Below are 15476 nucleotides of genomic sequence, written 5' to 3'. Positions count from 1 at the left end.
AAATTCAAAGAAAAAACATAAAAGTTTGGTTCCCGGGAGACGTGCTTGAAGATGAAAGACGTGGAGCATCATTTGAAGCTCTTTTTCTGTATTGGTTTCAAAAACGAAGAAATTCTGAACCTTTTGGCGACTCAAAATCAAATTATTATTAGTGTAGCCGCTTTCTGGGATTCAGTGTTTGTAATGCAGAGTTTCATATGTAAAAGAAGGAGCTCAGAGACGCACGTTTGCATCACCAGCACTTTATTCTGCCCTTATCATTAACTTACCCAGAAATCCATGTGTCACCTTATGTCATGTAACTGTCATGCGCACAAGGAACACGAAGGGAAATGAAAAGTGTTAGAAATAGCCCCTCCTCCAGATGAAACGTCCTGTTTCAAGACAAAACAACAAAGAGGGATGAAAATAGTCTGTTACGTTAGCATAAGAGCATCGAAGAATATTCTAAAAACTGGGCCTGTTCAGACAGAAGCATCACAAAGACTTGGAGAAGATCTTGTCTTTTGTGGAGGAAGATACGGTTAGAAGTAGACAGGTGCAGGGATATCGATGGATTCATCAACAGGAGATCCTGCAAGCCACCCATCAAAGATTAAAACATTAATAAACACATGAGCTTCCAGACATTTTTAACATTATCAATAAGCATTCTGATTACCTGTTCAAATCTAAAACCCTTTGACCAAACCTTTGGTCTGCTGCTGCACATCACGTACACTTCCACTTTAATCTTGTAAATTTGCGGGAAAAAAACTGTAAATTTAGGACTTTAAATTTGGTTATATTACTTTTTTTTTTTTTAACGATTCTTCCTGATTTCTGGAAAACCTCTGCTTATTGTATTCACTGTTCTGGGGCCTTTCTGCTCCTCGCTGGTTCTTGGTTTGGTCAAACCGCTCTGCATCTGGAACCATGATCAGACTTTTCCTTCTTGTTTGGTTTGTCACATGAAAACCAGCAGACTCTACCAACCACTAACTAACCTGTCAGCGATGTTGGTGATTGAATGTGTGAGTTCTTGTTCTCTGTCATCTCGATGTTTTCAGGCTTGTGTTTCTGAATGAAGCTTTCTCCTGTTGTGTCTGCAGGCATCAGCATCAATCGTGGTCTGTTATGTCTGGGGAATGTGATCAGTGCTCTGGGCGATGAAAGCAAGAAGAACACCTTTGTTCCTTACAGGGACTCCAAGCTCACCCGCCTCCTGCAGGGTAAACTTTAATTTAAAAGGTTAAAGCATTAAATAAGGATAAAGTTTCACCTTATGTGAAGTATTTGAGAAATACTTTGAATAGTTCACAGTAACCTGAATACATCCTTCAAAATAAGAGCACAAGTATTATTTGTTGGATTATTATATCACACAAACTTATCATTCATCTGATCTAACTTGCTGAAATTATGTGATTTAGTAGATAATACATAAAGCTGTATGGGGTGCAGTGGTCGGCACTCTCTCTTCACAGGTTTGAATCCCAGCTGGGACTTTTCTGGGTGGAGTTTGCATATTTTTCATCGTGCATGTGTGGGTCACTCTGATTTAGTCCCACAGTCCAAAAACATACGCAACAGTTTAATTGGTGACTCTAAATTGCCTCTAGGTGTGAATGTGATTGTGTGGTCCTACCCAGCTTTCACCCAACAGTAGCTGGATTGGCTCCAGCAACCTTATGACCCTGAAAATGGATCACAAATTAGCTGTAAAATTAGAAAGAAAGAAAGCTGAAGCTCTGTTCAGTGAGAAAGGAGGATGATATAAGTAATAGAATAATTTAAACTTAAAATCTAACTCTACAAAAACAACTTTAAAAAACTTTTTGCACATCTTTAAAAGAGATTTAATTGTGGAACATAAATAACATGGAACAAATAAGGTTATTTCAAAGTATAAGGAAATGTATTTCTAATTTACTTTAAAGATCTATATGCAAAATAAAATGACTAAGACTAAAAGTTAAGTGGAGCGTCACATAGTAAATTATGTTTAAAGTTTGACTGCAGTCCAAGTGTAGAAAACTAAAAAAAGAGCAGGGTGGTGGGACTAGATGAATTTAATTGAATGTTCCTTCAGGGATGTTAGAAGTTGTAGTTTTATCAAGTTATTTAATCAATTTCTACAGATAAAGAGATGAAAATTAACATGGAAAGTATTTACTATTATTTTATTAGTTTTTTTTTGTTATTATGTTCAGACTTCAGTTTTTTGTTATACATACATTTTCATTCTTGTGGTTCTATTTTATCTTTTTATGCCATTCATAGTTTTTTAAATGCATAATAAAGAGATGAAGTCTTTAGAACTTACATTTTATAAAAATAAAAGAGACATCTTCATTTAATGTTCTCTGTTACAGCTGGTAAGAATTTAAATTTAGTTAGAAAACAGCCGTTTCTCTAAATAAAAGGAAGAAGTTGGTGTTAAAGGCGAGTACAGTGATCCCCTTTGGGGTTTTTTTTTCTTCATGTCTGTTCAGATTCTCTGGGAGGAAACAGCCACACGCTGATGATCGCATGCGTCAGCCCCGCAGACTCCAACATGGAGGAAACCATCAACACGCTGAGATACGCAGACAGAGCTCGCAAGATCAAAAACAAACCCATTGTGAACATCGATCCCAGAGCGGCGGAGATGAACCGACTGAAGCAGCAGGTATGCCGACTGCCTGCTGTGTTCAGCCCTGAACATGAAAACGATGGAGTGTTGCATGTTTATCGTGAGGTCCAAACGTGCCTGTACTTCACAGGTTCAGGAGTTGCAGGTGATGCTTCTGCATGCTCGAGGAGGGGTGGCTCCTGTGCTTTCCGGGTAAGATCAATTGACAACGTTTCACATAAATGTGTGACTTTCAGGAGAATTTAGAGCTAAATGCTGCGTTTTACAGGTCGGGTTCTGAGGAAAATGTGAGCAAACTTGTGGAAAGGAACCGCGCTCTGCAGGACGAGAACAGCAAGCTGAGCAGAGAGCTGAGCGAGGCGGCCGGACAGACGGCTCTCATGTTTGAGAAGATCATCATGGTGAGCCAGACACTCCAAAATACACACAAGTGTGTTTCAGCAGCAGGAACACTCATTTTGTAAACCATCTGCACGTTTTTAGGTCAAATTCTGAGTACAGAAACTAATCAGTCATGTCGTCCTGCTGTTCTGGATCCATTTCTTCTATTTCCCGCCTGTCAGTTTGTTAACGTCCCTCTGAAAATGTTAAACTTAGCTTAGCATCCGGTTTCTGCTCAGTTCCTCCTGGAGTGTTTGGATTAAAGGTGACGGGTTCAACCTCTGTCAGGAGATCTCCACAAAACCATCAGAGTGTGATGTGTAGCTTTATCTGCTTCCTCTGAAGCCTGTTTCTTTTTCCTAGTGCTGGAAAATAATTACATTTAGTGTGAGCTCATAGCATGCGGTAACATTGTCCTTTAGCGATTGGGTTACACAGGTTAGCACACATGTAAAAAGTCAGAAACCAGATGAACTTTGTGACAGTAGCTAGTTAGATCTTAGGTATTCTGACTGTTTCTTATTCTAACATTTGTTTGCCGGTTTATTTTTATTTACAGAGCGAACAGGCAAACGAGAAGCTCCATAGTAAACTGGAAGAACTGCAGCACCACGCAGCGTAAGTCTCCGGGCGTTTAACCATGGTGTTCACACTGAACAAACAGGGTGGGGCTTCTTCTTCTTTTCTGCTGTTTCCTAGCACATGTCCACCACCTACAGTTTGAAGATGTTTGTTGTGAAATGTTGAAATCTTGCTCCAGACTTTCTTTTTGGGCAAAAACTGCATTTATTAATTTAACTTGGTGATCAATTTTCAAGCGGCCCATGAATTAGACGGTGCCCCATTAATACATCACTGCCAAAAATTGGTCAACAGTTTAACTTTTAACCCGCAATCAATGGCCACACACTTTGCATGTAGAAACTTGCGTAACTATGTGTGAACAAGAGAGTTTTAAACACAGGAGCCCAAAACACACTTTTACATGGACCTTTCATTGGAAGTGGTCGCTTGAACGCACGTGAAGGCAGTGTGAACGTAGCTTGAGACTTCTGCCTGCATTTAGTAGAGCTGCCACAAACGATTATTTTAATAGTCAATACCTTTTATTGAGGTATCTGATTGGGCAGTTTATAACTTGAGAAAAAAATCATGAAAAAAAAAAGCAGGATTATCAAGTATGTGTTATGAAAATGTTGCAGAGCAAGAATGATTATTCGGACTAATAGCTGTTTATTTCTCAATAGAAGTCTATGGGAATTTGGCTTGTTGGAACCAGCAAATCTTTCCTGTTTGGAAAACGAGGGGGAGGGGTCACTCAGTCCAGTTCTCATTTACAGTTTGTGTTTTAGACCAGATTCAGGCCTCATTTTCTATCTTCCTCTAGTCTTACGGCTTCAGAATGGACGTTCCTAACCGTATCTGAGAATATAGTGTCAGGATGTGTAGAAAACTGTGACCCTTGGGGGTCTGAGGTCTCTATTTGATGTCAAATCTTCAGAGGCGATCTTAGAAAATACGATTATCTATGAGAAGAGGAAGATGTGGAAGTAGAATTCTTTGGGGCTTTTCTTAAAATGACACATTTCTACACGCATTATTCTTAATGAGGAAAGTATTCAACCGTTTCTGTTGGTGTCAGTGTTGGACTGAGTGATTGTCCATATGAACAACAGTAGATACATTTATTCTTTTCTTTTTGTCCTTTCAGTAGTTTAAGAAAATTCATGAAAGTTTTGATCATCTGTTGATCTATTTCCATTTTCATCATTATAAATAATAGACCATGGGAACACTTTTGCAATAGATAAAAAAAGATCAGAGTGGGACTTTAAAAGTTAGAGTGATGGAGGTTATTCATCTGTTTGTCTCATTTTTTGAATCAGAATGTAATTTTTTTGCATAAAAATATGAAGCTTCAGCATCGAAGTCATCACGTTTAGTTTTCTATACAAACATTTGCAGATGCACAGTTGATCTTGAAAAGGTTCTGGAAACGCTGGAGGATCAGGAGTTGAAGGAGAACGTGGAGGTGATGAAGAACCTGCAGGACTTGATTTTGGAGCTAAAGGTAATCTTACTTATTGTGAAAGAGTTAAAATCTTTTATTTTTTAAAGTATCAACATGTCTTGACGAAATCTATCAGAAAACATAATTTAAGTTTGCTTTGTGTTTTTTTTTTTCTTCTGTAGAACGAGAGCGCAGGCATGGCCGCCTCCCTCAACGCCATGACTGCAGGGGAGGAACCTCCTGAGGCTTCTGGGAATGGCGGCAAGAATTCAGCCGACACATCCCCCGCAGTAACTAGAAGCTATTGTCAAGATGCTTTTTGAGTTTTTTTGTTTGTTTGTTTTCAACAAAACAAAAATCTGTTTCCTATCCAGGACGCTGCAGCCATGAGGGACTCTCCGGAGGCCTTTACGGCCCATCATGCTCTGCGCCAAGCGCAGCTCTCTAAAGAGCTGATCGAGCTTAACAAAGTGCTGAGCCTGAAGGAGGCTTTTGTCAGGAAGATGTGTGAGAACGACAGTCAGCTGGAACCCATGCAGTCCACGCACCAGGTGAACATTTTTCCTCTCAGTCTGAAACATTCATGAAAAAAATAAAGATTTTCTGTGTGAAAATGAAATAATCCACCTTAAAAAAATCATTTAGCTGTATGTAGAATAAAGATGTTCACACGATAATTCATAGTCCATTAATCCCTGATTTTGTCTTTCAGAAAAACGTCCAGTCTCTGCAGTCAGCTGTGGATTCCTTACAGAAAGAGAAGGAGGATCTCATTTTAGCCCTTCAATCTGCAAAGAAAGACACAAACCAGGCCAAGTATGGCACCGTTTTACCATAAAAATCTTTACAGTTCTGGTAATTTCCTGAACCTGGACCTCATTTCTCTCACCTCAAACTTTCCTTAGGCTGAGCGAGCAGCGGAGGAAGAGGCTGCAGGAGCTGGAACATCAGCTTGTAGACATGAAGAAGAAGCTGCTGGACCAGTCCAAGCTGCTCAAACTCAAGGAGTCATCCGTGCAGAAAGTCAGCAAGCTCATGCAGGAGATACAGGTACTCCACACCAGAGCCCAAGCTCCTTCTGGACTCCAAGTGAAGGTTTTGATTTTCTTAGTCATAAAATTTCTATACGATATGAACTTTCAACCTGTTAATATTATATGATCATTGTTTTTTACAGTGCTGGTATCCATATTCATTCCTCCTCTTTTTATTAAAATTTCTTGCACTTATCTTTGATAATCAACACTTTAATCATGTTCTCTACGTGTGTACCGCTAGCATACACCCCTGTTGGATCAATAACGCTGCTAGAAGTCTTACTTGGATGGTCAGAGGCAGTGCACTACTCATCTAGAATCTGGTGGATTTAAGCATGGTGTTTGTACAGGTTACTGCTGTTCCCGCTCTACAAACCATGTTATGTTACATTAAAAATTGCGCGGGCTGTCTGCTTCTACTTTAGAAAAATACAGACACAGCTCTGACCTTTTTTCTCGCGGCCGCTCCGCGTCCCGCGTGCGTTTTCATCTGTATACCCCTCCCCACTGCGTGTGGAAAAGGAGCAAAGTGCACTCCGTGTTCACACTTTACCCACGCAACTATGTTTTTAGGCATTTAGTCTAAAAACGTATTGGTCCAGTCAAAATTGACGACTGGTTCGCTACGGCATCCTTGCATTTCACTGTCGTGCTCACAGGAAACGCCCCCCTGGTGAACTTTTTTGATATTAGAGGACCGGTAATCATTTGTGAGTTGAAATATCGCGATAGTTCACCATACCAATATTTTGTTCACCTCTTTTAGGCACAGGCCATGACAAACCGATTTTTTTAATTTTCTGCATCGATTAACGTGTTGACAAGTTTGAATCGTTTTTTTGACAATTCTTGAAGAATTGTTACATCCTTAGAGCTGTTACTGTTATCTTTTTGACAACATTTTGGGAATTGTGGGAATTTATAAGTAAGTAAGTAAGTACATTTTTGCTTATAGATCACCTTTCACAGATAAAATCACAAAGTGGACAATATAACAACTTAACAGCGGTGAGGCTGGCAGGGAACCTAAATGAATCTTACTCAGATGTGCTTGCAAAGAATTTCTGTTTATTTCTAGAACTTTTGTTATGCTGGTGTGTCTTTTCTATGGCTCCCCCTAGTGGCGGAATTGCACATCGAGGCCATTTCTTTAAATGACCATAACTCGCCTCAGGAAAAGGCTAGAAACTTGCTTTTTTTCCCCAACATCCTTATATCTTTTTTTCACTTCATGACTGGGCCACATTAAACCATCTGGCTGGCTGTATGCGGCTCGTATGTTTGATACGCCTGATTTAGATTAAAGATCTGAGTGTTTTCAAGTTGTTACACAATCATTATTACTTAGCTGTTGCTTACTATTGTCATCTATTTACTAAAACAGTCAGCAAATGTTAACGATGGAAAATCCGTGGAGAACTTTTTCAGGGTTTGATGTAAAACAATCCAATTATGTTTTGTTTACTGCTGAAGTTAACCAGAAAGTTAACAAATAAAACTTGAGTTAAACTTTGTTAAAAGTGGTTAAAAACATTTTTTTTTCTTTCAAAATCTTTGTGTTTTATCTTATTTGTTTAGTTAATTCTGGTCTAGATGAAGGTATAAATGATGGTGAGTAAATAAATAATTTTTTAATTTTTAATCCAGTTAAAAAAACATACATGCAGCAACCATTAAAATATGTTAGCTAGCAAGAATTGTGGTTTGATCTGTGACTGGATTCACTAATCATACTTAATCCACTAAGAACCAGATTTTGTTGGAATCCTTCAGCTCCATTGATGTTTTAACCCTTGTGCTATGTTATGGGGTCCAAATGACCCCACCCTTATATTGATGTGTGATCCCTACCATGATATAAGTTGACAAAGGTGGACAGGATTTTATGTCTGTCACAGAAAAAAAAATCCTTAAAAAAATTCAGTGCGCTGCTTTGTGGGAGCCAGATAATCCCACCTTTAATGTAAACATGTCTAGGATAGTACAAAGGGCAATGGATCTCAAGATTTTAATCTTTACCAAAAACACGAATGATCCATTTCTTTTCAGGCTATGAAGAGTCAGCGCACGCAGCTGATGAGGCAAATGAGGGAGGACTCGGAGAAGTTCCGGCTCTGGAAGAGCAAAAAAGACAGGGAGGTCCTGCAGCTGAAGGAAAAGGTTTGTGGAAATCATTCAGGAGAAAGAAGCACAAAGTATCTTTTCTTTCTGTTTATTTTATTTTATTTTAACTATTGCATCAAGTTTACCAGCAAATAAGTGTTGGAAGGTAACAGAGTTTTCTAGAAAAATAGTCTGGTTGTTGTGTTTTTAAAGTTGGAGCAAATGCTGATTTTTTTCTAGCATTTTGAAGAATTCAAATGTGTTTTTTTTATGTCTTACAGGATCGTAAAAGGCAGTACGAGATGATCAAACTTGAGAGGGACTTCCAGAAACAGGCAAACGTCCTGCGCCGTAAAACTGAAGAGGTGAAATGCGGCTCTTTAGGACCTTTATCACACTTCTTCTTTGCACTTTTTTTTTAATTAACAAAGAGAGGTTTCTTTTCCCTGATGTCACTGCAGGCGGCAGCAGCAAACAAGAGGCTGAAAGATGCTCTGCAGAAGAGAAGCGAGGTGGTCGAGAAGCGCAAAGACGCCATGAGCAAAGGTGTAGAAAGCGTTGCAGCACGAGTGAAGGTACGCAGAAAAAGATGACATTAGAAATAAGCGAAACTTCCTCCAGATAAATACAGATGGGCATCTCATTTCTGTCTCCAGACGTGGCTTCTTAACGAGGTGGAGGTGATGGTGAGCACAGAGGAGGCCCGGCGTCACCTCAGTGACCTGCTGGAGGACAGAAAGGTCTTGGCGGAGGAGATCACTCACCTCAAGCAGCAGGTCGAGGCTGGGGAGAAACCCGCTCCCAAGATTAGGGTAAGTCTCACCAAAGGATGCCGATTCCAAAGCGCTGTCCTGTTTGTAACCTTTGGTGGTGATTCATGCCCTGCAGCGCCGCACTCTCATCATCTCTGAACTTGAGAGCCAGGGGGCCCTAGAGACCCCTCTGACCAAACAGGTGGAGAACCTGGAGACTGAGATGGGCCTCAGGTGAGTGGAAGCAGCTCAGCACTGAGCAGTCAGTCTGTTCACATTCAGAGAAACTTTCAGGTTTAAAGGAGATTTTCTTCAAAAGTAAAAATAAAGGACCCTTAAAATTATATATTTTTACATTTATTTTGTACTGTTTGTTAAAATCTTACTTCTTAAATCTCAAATCTAAGAATTTAAAGGCTAAAAATTTGGGTTTCTTTAACTTGCTTTCATTGTGCAGAAGAACTCTGCTCATTCTGGGATGAGTTTGTTTTACAGGATTAAATGACACTAAAAACCAAAACAAAGATGAACATAGCTCTCAAGACAAACCCTTTAAGAATACAACAAATCACTAGAAGCAAAAATGTAAAATACATTTATTTTAAAGGAAATAGAAGCTGATAAGCAAACCATTAGAACCACTGATCAGAAGGCAGCAGAACAAACCAATAGAAGTTCACCTGCAGGAAAATGAAGTTCATGCAGCATCTCCATGTTATTTTATTTTACTGTAATAATACCTTTTGATGCTAATCTCTTTTCTACTTGATATATGATGTGCTGTCATTAATTATTCATTAGTGTATTTGCTTTGATGATAATCAATAAGAACTATATCGTTGCTACTTGATAAATAATCTGCAATTGGACTGAAAAAGTAAAAATAACCTCAAATAGATGTTAAGAACCAGATCGAACTGGTAACCATATATAGTAAATGATTTAAGTAAAGCACAATAGGAATGGGATAAAATAAGTTTTCTTCCATTTGTGCTGTTTTTCAGATTTTTTTGTGTGTTCTGTGTCCCGATTGGCTGTTGAACTTGTCAATTAATCTTCTCCATTCTGTGTCTCCTGTACAGAGTGCGTTCAGTTTGCCAAATCCACATAAATCTTTGATCATGATCAGATCCTTCTTTTCATTTTTTAACCCTGGTGTGAAGTTTTGTTGTCCTAAAACATCTGTTATATTTAGAACAGAACTCCCGGATAAACTTGGGAACACTGTAACCAACTTTTATTTGATTAATCAAACTCTATTTGAGAATTGTTGTACTTAATCAAATCATTATATAAATCACATAAATGCAAATATGTTTATTGATTATTAGGAGCAATTATGGCTAAACAATTTTTCTTCTCAATATCAATATTCTCAAATCGATTTGATATATTCATGTGCATTTATTTCTATTGTCCTCTTCCTTTGTGTCTTTTAAATGGATAAATGGACCAATCAATTCAGATGGAAACAGCAGGAGAAATTAATTCTAAAAAAAGAGACTGTATGTTGTAAATGTCACCTCGTCTGTGAATTTTCACCTCAGATGTTATCAGAGTTTCTGCTGTTGTTGGTCTTCACAGAAACGCCCAGATTGCTGACCTGCAGCAGAAAGTTCTGGCGGCAGACGGAGAGGTCCGCCTGAAACAGCGCATAGATGGAATCTCGAGCATCGTGGAGGCAAAGTGTGCTCTCCGGCTGCTGATGTCGGAGGTAAAAACTGTCTGAAGGGAATTAATTCATGACATCACTGATTGATGTTGTAGTTTTTATTGTAAGAACTTGTTAATTTTTTTCCTAAAAGTATTTTTTTCTCAGTTTCATTCGCTAAATAGAAAAATCAGATTGTTGCCTCTGATGGATCAGTTTTCCTCTGCCTGCATTTCCACCAAACTGTCAAATTACCGTATTTTCTCCCTCTCTTGTTGGACTGTTTTAGCTGGTGTCTGCTAAAACATCGTGTGCAAAGCTGGAAAGTGAGCTGAAACAAGAGAAGGGGAGCACTCAGGATTTAAGGAAGATGATGATGGAGGACAGAAACCTGATGTCCACCATGGACATGGAGCATCAGCAGCAGCTGGTGGAGCTGGAGCAGCGGCACCAGGAGAAGGTGCCTCATCAGAAACCCTCCTTGCATCTCTAGTCAGGTCCAGTATTGATCCAAAGCTTTGCTTGTTTTCTGCAGGTCCTCTACCTGCTTAACCAGCTGCAGAACAAGCCGATATGTGAAGAGTCTGAAGAAACCAAGCAGAGAGAAGAGGGGAGGTCAAAGGAGAGGGAGCTGCTGCAGCGCCTCAGCGTTCAGGTGTGGATGCAGAGAAGAGAGCATTCCTGTAGAATAAAGACATCTCAACACGTCATCTGTGATGTCATTATAGGAGGAGGAGCTGGAGAAGTTACGGACCTTAAGTGAGCAGAACCAGAAACTCGTGGAGCAGAACGAGCACTTCAGACAGGTTCTCTTTGATTTCTATATTTTTTAATGGATTTTAAATATGTGTAATGGTGGCACTCACAGCTGAGCTGGCGTTAATTGTGAGGAACTTAAAAAAAATTAAAAAAAAAATGGCAAAAAACACCCAAACAATAATAGAGTTAAAAATGTAAAAGATTAGAAATCTGCATCAGAAAATTCTAAAATCTAATTAAAATGTATGAAACAATGTTAAAAAAACTATTTAAAGTAACTTTTCAAACTAAAGAACTAAATTCCGTTTTATACTGGAAACCAAACATGGACAATAAACGTTGTTCTCTGTAGCTCAGAAATGCAGTTTTAAGCTATTTTCTTTATATATGTCCTCCATCATCAGAAGAATACCCCATGAACATAATAATATTAATAATACATTTTATTTGTTTGGCAAATTTCTTGGAACCCAAGGTCACTGTAAATACAATATTGTCAATAAAAACAAATAATGCAGCATTAAAATTCACAGTAAAATATGCAGTTATAAAATGGCCCATAGCCGTCAAGTTATGGGTGGAAATAAGCAAGTTGGAAAAGCTGAATTTTTGGTTTCTTGGAGAAGTGTGGGAGAAGAGCCGATGTTTCGGAGGTCAGGGGGTAAGGAGTTCCAGAGCTGGGGGACAGAGCGGCTGAACACTCTGACCCCATGTATAGAACACCAATGTCATCAGAGTTAAAAAGTGAAAACACACTTGGGTCTAATGACTTGTCGTCTTAATTGATAGTATTAACAGGAGAAATGTGTTCGCCTCCAATTTTATCATTGAAGTATTTTAGCTTACTGTGTTAAAACTGAACTAGCATGTGAAACAGGTAAAGTTTAATTTAGTTTCCTCTGGCATGTTTTTTCTATTACACCCTCTTGTCTCTTACATGTTACTTTCCAAGGATCAATAGATGTTATTGTGTTAATGCTTAAGGTTTGGAGTCAGTTAAACTGCAGTCTTGGTGTTAAAATCTGAATACAAATAATCAAACTATTAAATTCAAACAAACTTCATTAACAACGCTTAATAGTGCATTACTAAAGATGTGATGTTTTTAATAATGGATCACTGGTGTAGAAAAATGAAAGTTCGCCCCCTAGTGGTTCGTAAAAGACTGCTGGCTTTAAACAAGCAGCTTTACTTCCACATCTAGGATGATGTCAAACTAAACTTTGTAGACATTTTAATTCATCCTGGATCAGTACTTCGTTTTATTTAATATTCTATTTCATTAAAATTCCTCATTTTCAGAATGTGGTTTATCTTTTTTATGGTTGAATTTGAGCCAGAATAAACCGTTTGTGTGTTTTCTGTTTCTTCAGAAACTCTCTTTGCTTCACCTGGCCAGTGGGAAAAAGGTTCTCCTGCCTGCTGTGAAAAACGAGGAAAACACAGAGGATTCGTTCGAGTACGTTCCTCCTAAAGTGAGTTCCAGACATGTTCTTGAGTCCAACTGATGGAGAGAGCACTACAGCTGAACTCAAATGCAGACTTTCTCTTGACGCTTCTTCTTTTCAACAAAAAGCCCAAACAGAAGCGGCTCACCACGGCTAAAGCCCATCTGAACACGGCCATCAGCGTGGCAGAGCTGATGTCCCCCAGTGAGGACGAGAACGAAGACGAAGACGATGACTGGAGACCCGTGAAACCTGAAGCAAAATCCCGACCCTTGAGAAAAGTCAAACCATCCGGAGTGAGAAAACAAAACACTTCTTTTCTTTTTAGCTAAAACGGAGATCTGTTTTAAAACGTGTGCATGTGTCTGCAGTGTGCATGTAAGGGTCGCTGCAGCAACAAACAATGTCGCTGCCGCAAAGGAAAGATGACGTGTGGGGAGAACTGTCTGTGCGACCATGAGAAATGCAGGAACATGGACACTCCGACTCCGGCCGAGGTCAGGCCTGGATCCTGCTTTTCCAGATGGTGGTGTTTGTGCTGGATTTGAACTGAAACACGTTTCATTCCACTGCAGGATCTGAGTCACACAGGAAGTGTTTCCAAAGATTCTTCATCCCTGCCGGACTCCAACAGCCCTGAAAACAGCACCTTCTTCAAGCCTCCATCCTGCACCCCCACCAAGAAGGTAAGCCCCGCCCATCCCAGCAGGCCTCACGTCTTGATTCTAATTTCTAGTGAAGGCAAAGACAGAGTCCGTTTCCTTCACACTTGATTTTTTAGGTGCTGATGGAGTTTGGAGACAGAGGCTTGAACACCTCAGACCTGACGCTGGCCCGGAAACCCGTCACGGCAGACGAGGAGGAGGCGGATGACAACGTCGCGGACGAAGACGACGACAGAGAAAGAACAACGGTGAGCTTCCTGAAGAAGAAGAAGAGGATCCTGACCAGCTTTCAGAACAGTTTTTTCTCTGGCTGTACTCCGATTAAAGAGGAATCCTAATCGGCTCGTTCGGTTTTCTCACCTTTGGTTTAGCGTTTTGTCTGTCTTCTTTTTATGTTAGCTGTTACTCACTGTAACATCTGAAACGTCTGTTGTGTAGTGACTAACTGATGAGCTGAACTATGACAGTTTTTATGGAAGAGCCTGTACATACACGTCATTTTTGAAAACGATTACTGTAAAATGATCAGTTGTTGTTTGTGGAGCAGTTTTAACGTGATTTCAGTGGTAGAGATAAATAAAGTCTTAATAGTAGATTGGATTTTCCCACTTGGGGATGTGGTTTCATTTGTTTGTGTCTCGATGTTCATCAAAAATCATAATTTATTTCTGTCTTTGAACCAACCATGCATAACTTCTAGGGATGTCCCTATCCGATCATGTGATTGATGAATCAGTCAGTATCGGTTGTTGTCCCCCGATCAGTATATATATATTTAATTCAGATCAGTGCTTTATATTTCTAGTTTATTGTTCTGGATATTAACTCCACCATGTTAGGAACGGATCACATGTTATTCCCATAAAGCACAGCAGGAGGCTAACAAAAACAGTTCAGTCAAGCTAGCAAGATGTTCACAGATTTGGACTTTTCAAAGTAAAAAAAAAACACCTTAAGCTGACAACAAATGTCTCTGTTGGTTTTTGGTAACACAAACGGTGACCTACAAAAGCATTTCAAAAGAAAACCGATCAGGATTTTGTTTCTTTTTAACGTTAAGCTCTCCGTTCTGCCAATAGACGGCTGTCTGCACAGCACCTGCTAACTGTGCTAAGCCAATGAGGTTAATATCACTAGAGATGACATGCTAGCTTGTTGCGTACAGAAAGTTGGAGGCCATATTGGAATGGTATAGATGTCTGTTTACTGCTGTGCTACAATTATACAAACAGAGCTGGAAATACAAGAATGTGACTTTTCACAAGTAAATGATTGCTGTCAGCTGATAAAGGAGAAATTTTAGAAAACATTTAAGGAAGATCTGAGTGAGTTTACTCTCAATAATGAACGTTTATGCTGATCTTGTAGTCTATTCAATGTCAATGATAACTTTAGTCGTTATACTATATCTGTGTTTTCTGGTTGGACCATTGATCTTTATCGTTTTATGGATGATGATCGTGGTATTTGTATGTGTGTTAGGCCTCAGATCAGGTGACCTGCGGGTGATCGGATACTAATTGGAGAAATATAAGATAACCAGGATTTCCTCGGTAGTGAAGAGGGTAGAGCCCATCAGCGCTGAATCCTCGTCGAGTAGGCAGACCGGGAAACGTGTCGTCTGAAGAACCACCTTTTTAACACTAGACCAAAATTAAGCATTTAATGGTCATTTTACTGGTTCTGCTAAGTAATTTCTCAGCAGCTATATTTACATAGCCACAACCTGAATCTGTTTATCAAATGTGTTCATTTCAGTTCAAAATTATCCGATCACGACTCTGTATCAGCAGATGCTCAAAATCAAATGAACCTGATTGGGTCATCCATAATTACTTTCTTCCGCTTGTATTTGTGGTTTTCTAGTTTACTATTTGTTTTTAGTAATCCCTTAAAGTATTCTCCATTAAAAGTTTTAAAGCATTTGGCTGCAGTTCAAAGTCTTACCAGTAGAGGACAGTTGTCTGTAACTTACTGGACACAAATCACAGTTTGTTAAATAGGTTTTAGCTCTAAAATGGACATTTGAGTTCAAAACCCATCGATAGATTTGTA

The 15476-nt window shown here is 39.3% G+C and overlaps 1 protein-coding gene across 1 annotated transcript in view; it reads left to right on the top strand.

The window, feature by feature from the left end:
- Positions 1 to 14021, top strand: part of kif4 (kinesin family member 4) — a 17996-nt gene extending 3975 nt beyond the window's left edge. Inside the window, exons 8-31 of the mRNA XM_024266360.2 lie at positions 1092 to 1211; positions 2475 to 2650; positions 2745 to 2806; positions 2883 to 3015; positions 3555 to 3613; positions 4961 to 5066; positions 5189 to 5296; positions 5381 to 5557; positions 5719 to 5822; positions 5912 to 6056; positions 8093 to 8203; positions 8428 to 8511; positions 8608 to 8721; positions 8803 to 8958; positions 9035 to 9132; positions 10483 to 10612; positions 10839 to 11009; positions 11085 to 11204; positions 11278 to 11355; positions 12682 to 12783; positions 12885 to 13052; positions 13128 to 13253; positions 13332 to 13442; positions 13538 to 14021. Of these exons, the coding sequence (XP_024122128.1) occupies positions 1092 to 1211; positions 2475 to 2650; positions 2745 to 2806; positions 2883 to 3015; positions 3555 to 3613; positions 4961 to 5066; positions 5189 to 5296; positions 5381 to 5557; positions 5719 to 5822; positions 5912 to 6056; positions 8093 to 8203; positions 8428 to 8511; positions 8608 to 8721; positions 8803 to 8958; positions 9035 to 9132; positions 10483 to 10612; positions 10839 to 11009; positions 11085 to 11204; positions 11278 to 11355; positions 12682 to 12783; positions 12885 to 13052; positions 13128 to 13253; positions 13332 to 13442; positions 13538 to 13759 (2981 nt within the window). The 3' untranslated portion in view covers positions 13760 to 14021. The remainder of the gene's footprint in view (positions 1 to 1091; positions 1212 to 2474; positions 2651 to 2744; positions 2807 to 2882; positions 3016 to 3554; positions 3614 to 4960; positions 5067 to 5188; positions 5297 to 5380; positions 5558 to 5718; positions 5823 to 5911; positions 6057 to 8092; positions 8204 to 8427; positions 8512 to 8607; positions 8722 to 8802; positions 8959 to 9034; positions 9133 to 10482; positions 10613 to 10838; positions 11010 to 11084; positions 11205 to 11277; positions 11356 to 12681; positions 12784 to 12884; positions 13053 to 13127; positions 13254 to 13331; positions 13443 to 13537) is intronic.
- Positions 14022 to 15476: the final 1455 nt, after the last annotated feature.

The sequence above is a fragment of the Oryzias melastigma genome, linkage group LG14, assembly GCF_002922805.2.
Source record: "Oryzias melastigma strain HK-1 linkage group LG14, ASM292280v2, whole genome shotgun sequence".
In the NCBI taxonomy this organism is placed as follows: Eukaryota; Metazoa; Chordata; class Actinopteri; order Beloniformes; family Adrianichthyidae; genus Oryzias; species Oryzias melastigma.
Note: the sequence above shows the minus strand (reverse complement) of the source record. Positions and strands in the feature narration are given on the sequence as shown.